The sequence below is a fragment of the Dinoponera quadriceps genome, unplaced genomic scaffold, assembly GCF_001313825.1.
Source record: "Dinoponera quadriceps isolate SergipeBrazil2010 unplaced genomic scaffold, ASM131382v1 scaffold424, whole genome shotgun sequence".
NCBI lineage: Eukaryota > Metazoa > Arthropoda > Insecta > Hymenoptera > Formicidae > Dinoponera > Dinoponera quadriceps.
Window position 1 is genome coordinate 1158401 of NW_014554557.1, and position 12834 is coordinate 1171234.

At 49.2% G+C, this 12834-nt stretch overlaps 1 protein-coding gene across 7 annotated transcripts in view; it reads right to left on the reverse strand.

Annotated features, from left to right (window-relative positions):
* The window catches only part of LOC106752032, a 103759-nt gene that overhangs the window by 15721 nt on the left and 75204 nt on the right, over window positions 1-12834 (reverse strand). For all 7 annotated transcript variants that reach the window (XM_014633392.1, XM_014633390.1, XM_014633394.1 and 4 more), the window contains 2 exons: window positions 12418-12593; window positions 10354-10686 (listed from right to left, as the gene is read on the reverse strand). In XM_014633392.1, coding sequence (XP_014488878.1) covers window positions 10354-10569 — 216 coding nt within the window. In that variant the 5' untranslated portion in view covers window positions 10570-10686; window positions 12418-12593. The remainder of the gene's footprint in view (window positions 1-10353; window positions 10687-12417; window positions 12594-12834) is intronic.

Here is a 12834-nt window from a genome sequence, read left to right on the forward strand (position 1 = left end):
AAAATCACGAGAAAAGCCATTTCGATCGAATAAGCATTCAAACGCGATACGTGCCCGTAATTTCAGATTCGAAATCCGTCCTTCCTTGGAATCACGAGCGGGCGAGCGAGAAAGAGGGAAGGGGGGGGTGGGTTAGAAGGGGGTGGAAACGGTAAGAGACATATGATCGCCGGCGGATGACTGCACTTCCGCATGCATGAAATTACAGATCGATATACGGCCGGTAACTCGTTTTAAGGAATTTCGGCAAGCTGCGAAATTGCACGCGGCGGAAAGCCGTTAGACGGGGGGAGGGATTTCGCGTTACTTCGATTTCCACGGAAAATTACGTAATAACGTTTGTATCGCGATGTATTTTTATCCGAGAGTTTCAAGACACGAAACGAGTTTTCGTGCGCCGCCGTGCGGCCCGATTCCGTTTGGCTTGCACGGCAAACACACACTACCACCACCACCACCACCACCACCGGCAATCACCACTACCATTACAGCTCATCCCCCTCGTTTTTGGCTTGCGTCCGGTAACACACACACCACACGTAACAGCTGTCGATGTGGTCGGCGATTCGAAAATTTCTGAGAAAGCGGGGCCCTGCACGAAGGCCAACTCGTAGTCACAGGAGGCAGGGACTAATATTTTGGAATTTCCGAGCTATTGTCAATATAAGGAGCGGCCAGATGAAATAACAGGGAAAGAAAGAGCGCGACGTGGGGGGGGGGGGACCCGCTTGGGAACCGGAACCACGGGAGATAAAAAGAATNTTCTTTGTACGGCTGTGCGTGAATAGGACGGCGTTGCACATACACGCATCATCCTCGGTCTCTTCCCGCCGCGCGGTGTCCTTCGGACATATCCCCCACCTCCTTCCCTTCTCGTCCCGACCTATCGTCCTCCTATTCTCGCGATTCCTAGCTTTATCGCGGTCCACCTTTAATCAGAAATTACACGCGCCCCGCACCGCCGTCGTCGATCGGTATCGCCGGCGCGTTCCGCTGTTCATAGGCGCTTTAATCCCCGGGGTCGGAATAAATCTCGCCGGCGTTGCACGTATTCGTACAAATCGTGGGCGCGATGACGCAAGAAAGTTTCTTTATCTGCCGCGTAAGTCACGCGCGAGTTTTCTAATAATGCACGCGGATCTCGCGCTGTTTTGCCGCGCGTCACGCCCGAAGAGTTTAACGAGCAAGAAAACGCGCGCCGGTTCTTGTACGCGCCGGCCTGTGTGTGTGTGTGTGTGTGTGTGTATGTGTGTGCGCGAGCGCTGAGAGCGAACGAACCCCGAAGTATGCGTAAATACCACGCTCCCCGCGTGCGTACTCTCGCGCGCGCGGTGGGCGTTTACGCGCTCGCTCGCTCGCATTCTCCAATTTCTCTTTTCTCCCTATTCCCCCCTTTTTTCATTTTCGATTCCACTGCGAGCGCCGGGCGTAATTTTATTCCGGTATCTTATCTCGCGCGCTAGGCACCCACCTACGTGGAAAACACACAGCGCAGGAGATAACGCGAGGCACATCAGGCGTTCGAGTTGTAAAATAAAAAAAGAAAGAAGGAAGAATGGAAAAAAGAGAAAGATCTGAAGAGGCAATTTATTTAAACGCGCGTGTTCGAGAGGTTCCTCTCGAATCCACTGCAAATCTCGGAGAGAACGGACGATATGGATTCCGGCCCCCACCCTGTATACTATTCATACGCAGTTTCTTTCGATTTATACGAGAGCTCGATCCTACCCGGGATCCTCGCATCGCTCCGCGATTACTTGTGATTCTCTCTCTCTCTCTCTCTCTCTTTTTCTTTATTTTAGCGTCCTGTCCTATCTCACGTGATGCGTAAGCGTGTCACAGCGAAGCGCTCGACACGATCCTCACCCTGAATTTTACGTCGGCGAGGTCGCGTGGAACAAAGCGGACCAGGCGCGCACGTGTCGCGTAATGTAAATGAACGTTGATGCGAGCGAGGCAGCAAGTGGAACGTGCACGCGAAACGACCGGGACGGCGGAATCTAATGAAAAATATTAAGCCCCGAGATACGGGTAAAACAAATTAATCTTCCGCGCCACCGTAGGCGAGCGTGCTCGCGCGCAGTGTGTGTGTATGTGTGGATGCGCGCGTCTCCGTGTGTAGGAAGAGTATGACTCAGTGTGGAATGAAAGCCCTCAAAGAGTAAGGGGATCTGAAGGATAGAAGGGCGGGAGGGGGAATGGGGGGGGTATATACTTCATCATCGGGAGAAGAAAGACAGTCGAATAGACGAGGGAAGAGAGATAAAGAGAGAAAGAGAAAGTAGGCGAGAGAGGGGGTGAATGAGTCAGCGGACGAGTGAGCGAGCGAGAGAGGATGAAAGTGTGCGTGTATGTATGACAGACAGGGGCAACGGGGGGATGCGGGGGGACGGTCCGTACGAAAATATCGATTATACTTTTTTACGAGTTCACTCGCTCCGGCGAGTGTTAATTTCGCGAAACGGTCTTGCCTTCGCCACGCGTCGCTCGTAAAACCCCATCAGTACACGTGCGCGTGAGAGAGCGCTTCTTCTCTCTTTCTCTTTCGCGCGCGTCCGGCACACCGTTCCACACCGGACGAGAATTCGAACAGGTAACGTCGCCGGGCCGGTTTTCGTCCTTTTCCCTCGAAAATTTTATTTCGCACTTTCGACGATACCTCGGACCCCCCCCCCCCNCTCTCTCTCTTTCTCTCTTTCTCTCCAGGCGCGCGCAGCGTTAATTATAATCCGGAGTTTTATTAGTGTCGAAGAGAAGCATCATCCGACGTTAAAAACTTCTTCCCTTTCCTCACACGGGAGGCAACTTTAGACAGTAAAGTTCTCATGCGAGGAGGACATGAGAAAACCGGTGTCTAGGATTACAATGTGGAAAAATCGTTTCGATTCCCCGCGAGAAAGGGAGACGCCCGCGCACACGCACGGTTTTAGACGCGACAATGTGAAAAGAGAGAAGGAGAGATCTCGCGAGTTGATTCCCAAGCGAACGCCGTCTGGAAATTCGAGATCCGCGAGAGAGAACATCAAATCGTATCATTATTTGTGCAATTAGAGAGAGGCCTGTCGCGTTTTTAGAACGCAGGATGTCCGGGTTTAACGACCTTAGCACCTGGCAGCCCCTCTGCGTACGGCACATAATTACCCGCAACGCGCAGGGTAATACCCGGTGTGCATCTTGAGAACGAGACGGTGGATATCGTTACGCTCGAGAACGCCTGGAATCCCACTGTCGTTTTTCTCGCTCTCTTTTCACGCCGCGTGGACTGGATCGATAGCGCGTACCGGCGCACATTAACACACATGCCGATCTAAAAAGGCCACGAAAGAAGGGGGCGGGCGAGGAGGAAAGGGGAAAAGGAAAGAAGAAAAAATGTAATAGTATCTCCTAACCCTCGCGTACGCCCAAAATATCGCTCGTCATCGAGCTCAAAACCGTCACCCCCGCGCGTCGTGATCGTCGTCCTTTCGTGGCACAAAACCGTGGCACATAAATTCGCGTTGACGTCAATCGACTATTGTCGACACGATGAGCCATCGCAGACGTATAAAAAAAGAGGCCTATTTCGCCTTCGGAAAAGCACGCTTTGCGAGGACATGTTAATACGTTCAATGTCGCCTCGAATATTATCATTTTATAATTATTGTTATTGTTATTGTTGTTATTATTATTATTATTATTTGACACCGTGCGCATACAGTATAATGATGTTAATATAGCTCATGCATGAATGTCCGTTTTGGTAAAATATGAGTTGTTGGTTTTTCGCGGATGGTAATCAATTCGGTCTAGAATATTTCGAGCGTGCTCTTTGACATCGTACTGTAATATTTTTAAGCCGGAATTAATTTCCATGTCTGACACGGCGGTATGATCGCGGCTGAAAAATGTTCCCTCCCCCCTCCCCCCCCCTCCTCTCACACACAATGCCATCATAATAAATTAGTTCTTTTTCGTGAACGTTCGCTTTGCGCTTCAATTGAGTATTAAAAAGAGAGCAATTAAATTGTAATAAACTCGCGTTTAACAGAGGGCAAACGAAGGTTTACACCGGGGAAATTACATGTTATGCATTTGTATTATTTGGAAATTGAATGTTGCATATTTATACGAGGCACGATTACGAAGTCTCCCAATTTTTATAACGCCACGGGAGCGAAGAGAGTGCGACGAGCGGCCCTCGCGCGCGCGATATTACTCTTAAACACCGGTAGAATCCCATTTTTACGTGCGTCGCGTTTCTCACAAGAAGAAAATCCTCATTATGCGCAGGAATAACCGATCCCATTCATGGCTACTTTTATTAGATGAAGAAGTCGAGCGCCACGCGCGTATATCACGCGCGGATTCTATAAACGGAACTTAAAAATAGTCGCTTAAAAAAAACCTTCCACGCGATTTTAGGATGCAGAGAGCTCGCACGTCCAATAATGACCCGTTACAAGCGTTGATTCGATTAATTAACTATGGCGCGCGTTTAACGACAAATCCGTTAGAGAATTCAACGGGAAACCCATCCTCTTTCTATCTCTTTCTCCCGTTCACGGCACCGCTCTAACTCAATCAGTCTGGTTTTTGTCGTCCGTGCTAAAAAAAAAAATCCCTGAAAACGTTATCGCGCTTACAGTCGTGAGGACTGGCGATTAACGAGACTAGTCGTCGGAAAAACGATGTGTTGCATAGTCCAAATGATAACTGGCAGTTTTACGCTCTCCTCTCTCTCTCAACCTAGAAAGCTGCGTTCAGATAATACTCTACCCCCTCCCCCTTCCTACTCTATCTCCCGACGGTGCGTTTCGCAATTGCCTTTCGCAATTGTAATTAATAACCATGCGATAAAATGGGATTTCACCTTATAACTCGGCGATTACCTCCAGATTCTCGCTGCTCCGAGGAGATCGACACGATCTGTCACTATTACTGTTACTCGATGTAACAGGTTTCCTGCCGCGAGCGAGTTTTCCTTCCGATCCAATTGTCTTGTAATTCGAAATATTTACGAAAACCATTTCGCACCGGCCGATAATTCCGTTCGAGCGAGGTATTACGGTGAAACGATAGGATATACCGTTGCTACCGATCGCGCCGCCGATCTCTCACCGGATTGCCGAGAGATTCGCCGTCGATCAAATGTCCCGATGTAAATGGACGCGAAACAAGTTGCCCGATCGCGATGGCTCCGACGCCGAGAAATTTATTTGTTCTCCCGCGTCGAGAAGAGGAAACCCCCGTTTCCGAAACCCCCGGCACGGGAGTAAGGGGAAATTAATTATTCCCGTTGGATGTATCTCGTTCCTATTCCGTGCCTCGCGAACATCAGTGGATACTTGCAGCGCCGGTATCACGGCGAGTGGATCAAGAGAAGACACGCGAGAGAGTCATCGCGCGGGCGAATATAGGATTTTCTTGTTCCCGCAGTTGCGCGCTTCTTTTCCATTCAGAGCGTCGTTCAAGGTATCTCCCAAGTTCCATCGCTGTTTCTCTTTCTCTCCTACGCGGCAATCGCACGGGATAGGAATTTCCCGTTCGGTCCAACGGGAGTTCGGGGTGCACAGCGATAACCATCACCGTATAAAGAATATTTCTCTTGTTTCGAGAGATACCTAAAGAGTTTCTCCCGCAGCTTTTGCGACGTATCGAAAGAAACGCGACGGACGAATCCTCTTCTCCTTTCGAAACTCCGATACTGCGAATTTTACGGCAAACTTTTTACAGCGCTTCGCAAAATAAGGCATTCGCGGTACCGATGGCCGTCGCATCGTTTTTCGTTTTCTCGAGATGCAAACTAGTCGTTGAATTTCCAAGTTGAGAAATTTCGGTTCCACATTCATTCGGAAGATATCCAGTTTGGAGAACCAACGGAGAATCTCGGAATATAACACTATAGAGACTATTATCGTTTTACCGTGATGCTACGAACGATTATTTAATATCGTTTTCTCCATGTTGAGACTTGAAAAAATATTTATTCGAGAATCATTAATATTCGACTGTCTCAGAAGCAATGTACGTAATCGTGTAACATATTCAACTGTAGGTAAAAGATATGCGATAAAAAAGCAAATATTAAATAATTAATATAGGTAAATAGAATTATAAATTCTCTGTTTTCATAATTTTATTATTTCTTTTCTTAGCGTTTAAAATTTCGATAAGATTTGAATATTTATAATGAACGAGAGAAAGAGTCGTAAGACCAAAGATAGCAGCTGTGTAAACACCATGAAGAATTTGGATACGGTGCAATAACAAGGCTAAACGAAGGTTGGCAAATTCAAAATTAAACACGCTCGAACGAATATTATTCAACAAGTTTCAGTACTTGAAAGCCTTCTATAGGCTTCTATAGTCAGTATTATATTTGTGAATTATTTATCATCTTTGACTGGAAGTATAATTAATTACAAATTCGTGTTTATAAAGTAATTCGATTATTTGAATTGTTCGATAAAGTATCTGAACTTTCTCATATTAGCGACCGATTCTTCGTAAATTCGCTTAAAAAGCTAATAAAGATATAAAATTTATAGCACGGTACTGAATTGTAGTTTCTCCCGACATATCGTCTATCAATTTCAATATTTGTTTGCAGAAATATTATAATTTCTATCTATAACTAGCCCCGAGTGTGTCGATTGCTCGTCTAGACAAGAACTACTGACAAATTCGATTATTCATGTTTCCAAATACAGCTCTGATGCTTACTATTAATGAATACGATGAGTAGAAAAGACAAGAGCAGCCCTACTTTAGACCTGAACAAATCTGAATAACCTCGCTGCGAGTCACCTGTCTAGCGCGCGGAGCGCTTGAATCCATCCAATCTACAAATATACATACAAATATTTATAATTTTCCTATTTTTCGGCGAATCGACTTATAACTACGCCAAAACATTCTCGAGTCGTTACACTTTAAAAATATGTGAAAAAAGGGATTTCGATTTTCTTCACCGTTCTAGGAATATATTCCCCCTTGAGATAATCAATAAGCACCGTCAGGTGATAAGCAATACTGCACAGTTTTCGCAGAAAGACAGAGAGGGAAGAGAGCCTCGAAAAAAAAAAACGCGTTACATCGAGCCGAGCTTTTCCTGTGCATTATCGCACTCTCTCTCTCTTTCTCCCTTTCGCGGAATGTGCTGCACGCGCACGGGCATCACAGGGCGCAGGTGGTGTTAGACGAGGAAACAGCTGTCCAACCTTCCCCTTCGTTCCCTTCGGCGGTTAGCGCGCACAACTTCTGCCGCCTCGGGTCGCTTTTGTTTTCGGCCCGTCGTCGCCGTCTTTCTCGCGTTCTCCGGCGCGTATCAGCCGCGCGCACCTTCGCATCGATATTTTCGGCCCGATACTTTCGAGGCTGTGCGAAGCGGCGAGAATTCACGCGCCTAAGTACCCTGCTTCACCGGCAACGATTACCGATATACCCGTCCAGTTACGGCGACTCGTGGCCATGTGATCGCGCCGGTGGCATCGTCGTAAGCACGGCGGAAGCCGGCCGGCCGGCTTTCGCCGGCGGCTAAAGGGAACGAGACACAACAAGCGCGAGTTAGGCGAGCCCGCACGGGTAAGAGGCGCGCGAGGGAAGAAACGAAAAAGCCCGCGCACCGTTGTGCCGGCGTCGGCGGCGGCATTCTAAATTTAGGAGGAAGTATTGATTTTACAATTTGGACCCCTCCCAAAGTAAAAAATAAACCAAGCCGAACGTACTCTACTTTGATAGAGTGCCTCTCCTCTGCGCGGCTCGTTTCGACGCACAGGCCGGAGAGAGAAAGAGGGAGACGCGAGGAGCGAAACAGAGGAACAGGCGGAGGAAGAGGAGGCGGAGGAGGAAGAGCGGCGGAGGAGGGAGTCGGCGAGGGGAAGAAAGAGGGTGCTAGCACGGCCGGGCGCGGCAGGGGGAAGGGGGTAATAAAGAGGAAGGGAGGCCGGTGAGCGGGCGGAGAGAAAAGAGAGTGGCGAAATGCCGTAGTTCCACCCCGGTAAGAAACAAAGAACAGAAAATTGATCGTTTGTTAAGTTTTATGTTCCTACGGGGCAGGCGGCGAAGCTCGCTCGTCCGTCCATCCGTCCGTCTCCTCTCACGGCCCTTCCTCCTCCACCACCACCATCGTCTCCTCCCTCCTCCTTTTCCCCCATTCCCCTTGTTTGCTCCACGCTCCTTGTCCTTCGTACCGCCGCCGTGTTCCTCCCTTCTTCCCTCTTTCGCCCGACGTACAATAAGACGAATCGAGGAAATTCTGCACGGCGCGCTATGGGAAAAGAACCAGGAGGGCACGCAGAAAAACGCGAACGGGGAGCGAAGGGAGAGAGAAAGAGAGAGAGATGGAAGAGGGACGGAAGCGGGCAGGGGTGAAAAGGTAGGGGAGAAAGAGCGGCGAACGAGAGACACGTGTACGCGAAAAAAAGAGCAAGTCTCGTCCGTGGAAACCGGACGGGATTGCATTCGTCGTCGTCTGCTACAGATCGTCCGGGTTTTTTGGCTGGGAATAGAATTCAATTATCAGGAGTTGGTCGTCTCCATCGAGTGGTGGGAAAAAGGGGAAAGGGGGGACGGGAGGGCTGGCGGGTGGCGGATAGCGGATGGCGGCGACGTCGGTGGTTGTGGTGGTTGGTGCCGCCGCCCTTATTACGGCTCCTCAGGTTTCCGGTCGCGTTTCATGTACACGACGCGGTATACACGCAGAGTTACGTGTCACGCGCGATCGCGCGTCACCCACCTTCGATGAGCACACACACATACACATCAGTTGTGATCTATTCGCGGCTATAATTAGCGGCGAGATAACGGCCGAGATGATGCGCGAACACAATGCGGTCTTGTTTTCGCGGGGCGGTCGACGGTTGCATCGGCGCGGTTAACCGTCGAACGCGTGACTCGTAGAAGAGGCGCGCGAACTCCCGGGATCGGGACAATCGTATAATTGCGTAACTGATTCTAATGGAATACGCTTCGTGTCTAATTTGCGTGTAAAACTGAAAGAGGCATACAAGCTGCGCGCGCCACCGTATTGGAAGCGAATGGAACACGGTTACGCAATAACGCCAGCATTCCGTGTTGCAAAATCTGCTCCGGGTTAATCGAGATAGGGGAAAAGTAGGTTGTTCCGAAAAGCGATTATTTAAGATGACTTGTCGCTCGGTGATTATGGTTGGCATAAAATCGTGAAACTTTGATTACGACGTTTTTTGCTTTGAATCTCCCCCCCTCTCTCTCTCTTTCTCTCGCCCTCTGTACCCAAGCATATGCCCATCAAAGTATACGGAGATGAAAAGAAGCGTTCCTGGGACCATCGCAGGCTACGACACCCCGCGCACATCAAAGACTCTCGAGAAACTGCTGCGCGGCGTAATTTGTTAGCGGAGAAGCTCGAGGGAATACGCTAGTCGGGGAAAATGCCACTTTCCGAAATTGCGCGGCGGCTCTTTTAAAATGCAACCTAATATGTGTGCAGTACGATATATTTGATCTCGCCGATGAATGCCGGGCGGCCAGCGTTTCGGGAACAGTTCCGGTAATTTCGAGAAGTGGTACTTTTCCCCCTCGCCGGGCGAAAAATCCGCGCGACGGTGCGGTACGCCCTGTATGTATATATATCGACGGTTGAAAACGTCATTTCGCAGCTCGCTCGACACCGGAGTTCCAAGTGGAGACGGGATTTTCGGCGTTACCCGGCGTGATGTGGCAATTAGCCTCTTCTGTGTTACCGAAAACCGAGTTAGACATTTCGTCACGATAAGCGAGTTTTGACGAGCGACGAGGTCGCGACGGCGAAGTTCTGATTAGCGGCGAAGTTCGTTTCGGCGAACACGCAAGTACCCGTTGCTTTGCTTCGGGGCTAAATCGACTCGATTATTTTAATTGAAAATTGACAAGATAACTCTCGCGATGCAGCCCCGCCGCGCTCGTTCCGCCTGTATATATTCGAGATGAAATATCGAGGAAAATGGCAATTTTATTATATATTTCCCGTAAATCGAATTGTGAAATTCCACTTATCGAGTTTCAGTCATAAATCCAATTTCACGTTACAGCGAAATTCCGGAAATCGAGTTTCCGCGTATCCTGAATCACTCGCGACTAATTTCTCGATTTCGCGACGGAACTTCTTACATCGGCGACTTTCGAGCGAAACGCAGTTGTTCCACGCCGCGAGCCCGCAGATCGTGCGCGTTACGTCACCGTTACGGAGAAGAGGAGCGGAGGGAAGGATTACTAATCAGTCAGCTAATGCATCTATCTCGATTTACACTGTGATCGAGCGGACGAGCGAAATGAAGTCACCCGGCGAATGAAACTGCCAAGTATAACCGGAAGACGCGCGTTATCGTCGACTTTGCTCCACTTCTAATTTACCTTGTGCGCTCGTAGCGTCTTGCCCTCGCAGGCGAGCGTGACGTCGCAATAGGCCTGCCGCTCGAGCAGCTGCGAGAACATGGTCTGCAGGTTGCTGTGATGGTACTTCCATCTCAGGCAGTATTGCTGCGGGAACATGTTGGATGATGATGATGATGAGCTCGTCGTCGCGGGTGGTGTCGTTGCTGTTGCTGTACAGCTTCGTTGTTGAAGCATGCGCGGGTCCGGCACCGCGGCGAACTCCTCGACCGAGCCGGCCACCGTAGCGCTTCCGGTTCACCGTACTCTCCTCGTCGCCCACCTCCTCCACCTCCTCCTCCGTCCCGCCAACGTCTGCAACATCGTGTCAAGGGGTCGTGTGAGGGGACAACCGTGATGTCGGTTCGACCGGACTCTCTTGCGAAATTCGAGGAGCTCGGATCAGATCCGGGCAGCCTTTTGGTCCTCGCTTTCGAAACGCGTGGCCGAAAACCCGACACGTTAGTATGGGTCTATGAGGCTCACACGGGTTTTCTTTCGCTCAACCCTTCCTCCGCAATTTTTCTGCAAAACGCTGTAACTCAGTCTTATTCCTTTATTGGTCACACTGATAGGAATTGTCGTTATTTCCGACCTTAATTATATCCTTTTTGTGGTTTTAAAAATTACAGTAGCAGCAACATGTAACGTTGTTGTCACTGATATTATAGGAAACATAGAAACATTTGCTAGAAAAATGATCTTTCTGATAATCATTCTTCCGCTGTGATGATTATAATTACAACTGTACAAAAATGGGTTAGATGTGTGTTTGGGAGTTTGACGTAGGGTCAGTCAGACCGGTTGGTGTGCGGTCGGTATGTAATTTGACGCTACAATTGAAATTATTACTTTCTGCATGTTAAATTTGCACGTTAACGTAAGTAAACATTGTGATTACGCGTATTTTCCGGAAATAATGAATAATAGTGTTAATGAATAACAGAGGTCAGGTAGCGTATAACGTACGCGGGCGCGTCCTGCAAAGCGCGGCCCTCGACGATGAGAACGTGGGTGACAATTTCGGAGGCGATCCCTCCGATGAAGAGGATAAACTATTTTTGATACTTTTACAACAAAAATATTTTTTCCTCCCATAAAAACACCTATTTTCGATACTTCAAAATACCCTCTTTCTGGTGGTCCAGAAAAAAAAATATGTTTTCCAAACGCGCACTAGAGTCATATTTTTTTCTGTTCGAACTATCTTTCAACTTCATCGTCCTACAGTTTGCAGCGGATCGAAATAATAAAAAGTAAACAAAAAAAAAAATTACGATTTTTTCCAAGTAAAACGCCACCTTTCGCGAGGTCACTGTCCAAATTCGAATTTTTCTCGGTAACTTAAAACTTTCCCTACGAATGCACGATCAAACATTAAAGCAGAAGAGTTACACTTTATTCCGGGATTTTCTCAACCTCCTTCTCTCCTCTTACAGAACTTACAAAAATCCCACCGAGTCATATTGACCTCGTCTGCGCGTAATTTTTCAGAAATGCGCGGTCGTAGAGTTAACAGTGTATTATCGATATTGCGCGCTTCAGCCAACCGTGGCGTTCCCCGCGTGGATGAATTCGCGTTAAATCGAGAGTGTCGCGGCCGAGAAGGCGTCAGCCGAGATAAATGCGAGCACTTACGATATCGCGCGAGCAGAAGCGGAATTCTAATCTGCAATTCCGACGAATTCGCGCGAGTGAGTTTTCGCCGCAACATACGCGCGCGCGTTGCGAATATAACCCAACCGGTCATTGTCACGATATCGGACCGAGCGGAAGTTTATCGTCACCGAAGGAAGAGAAGCCCCGCCGTGAGTCGTCGGAGATAGGATGACCCTGTGCGCGCGCGCGCGCGCACGTGTGAATGTCGTCGCGCTCTCTATCGTTCTTCGTTCCGATAGAATGTTTGCACTTCACTTCCCGCCGTTAAAGTGCCCTCGCCGCTCGTGCAGTTTTTATTTTATCTGAACCACACACACGTGCTTTTTGTCACGTCGAAATTTTGAAGCTCCTATCCCCCGACCGGTTGCCCCTCTTCTCTCTACTCACCTTTCGCAGCTCGATGCGCGCTCCTCGGATTCGATCAGATGGACTCGAGCGCCGAGAGAGCTCGTCCTTTCTCCGCGGAGACTTTCCGCCGCGGCAGCAGCCTTGCATAAACCGACGAAGAATCCGTATATTTCGTCCTCAGCGCGCCGCCTCCTCCTTAACACCTGTTCGCCTCCCTGAAACACAAACGAGACGGAACGTGCCGTTTTACTAACTTCGCCTCGTGCTTCCGGTGCCGGGGTGTCGATCAGCGCGCGATCGCGGGATTGACGGCGCGACACAATGCACGGTATGTATCCGGTCGTGCACGATGACGGAGAGGAAGAGAGAGAGAGAGAAGCGGTATATTAGATGAGTGAACACGATTGAGCCGGGTAGATTCGCGCGTCGCGCGCGGTGATAGAAACGTCGATACGC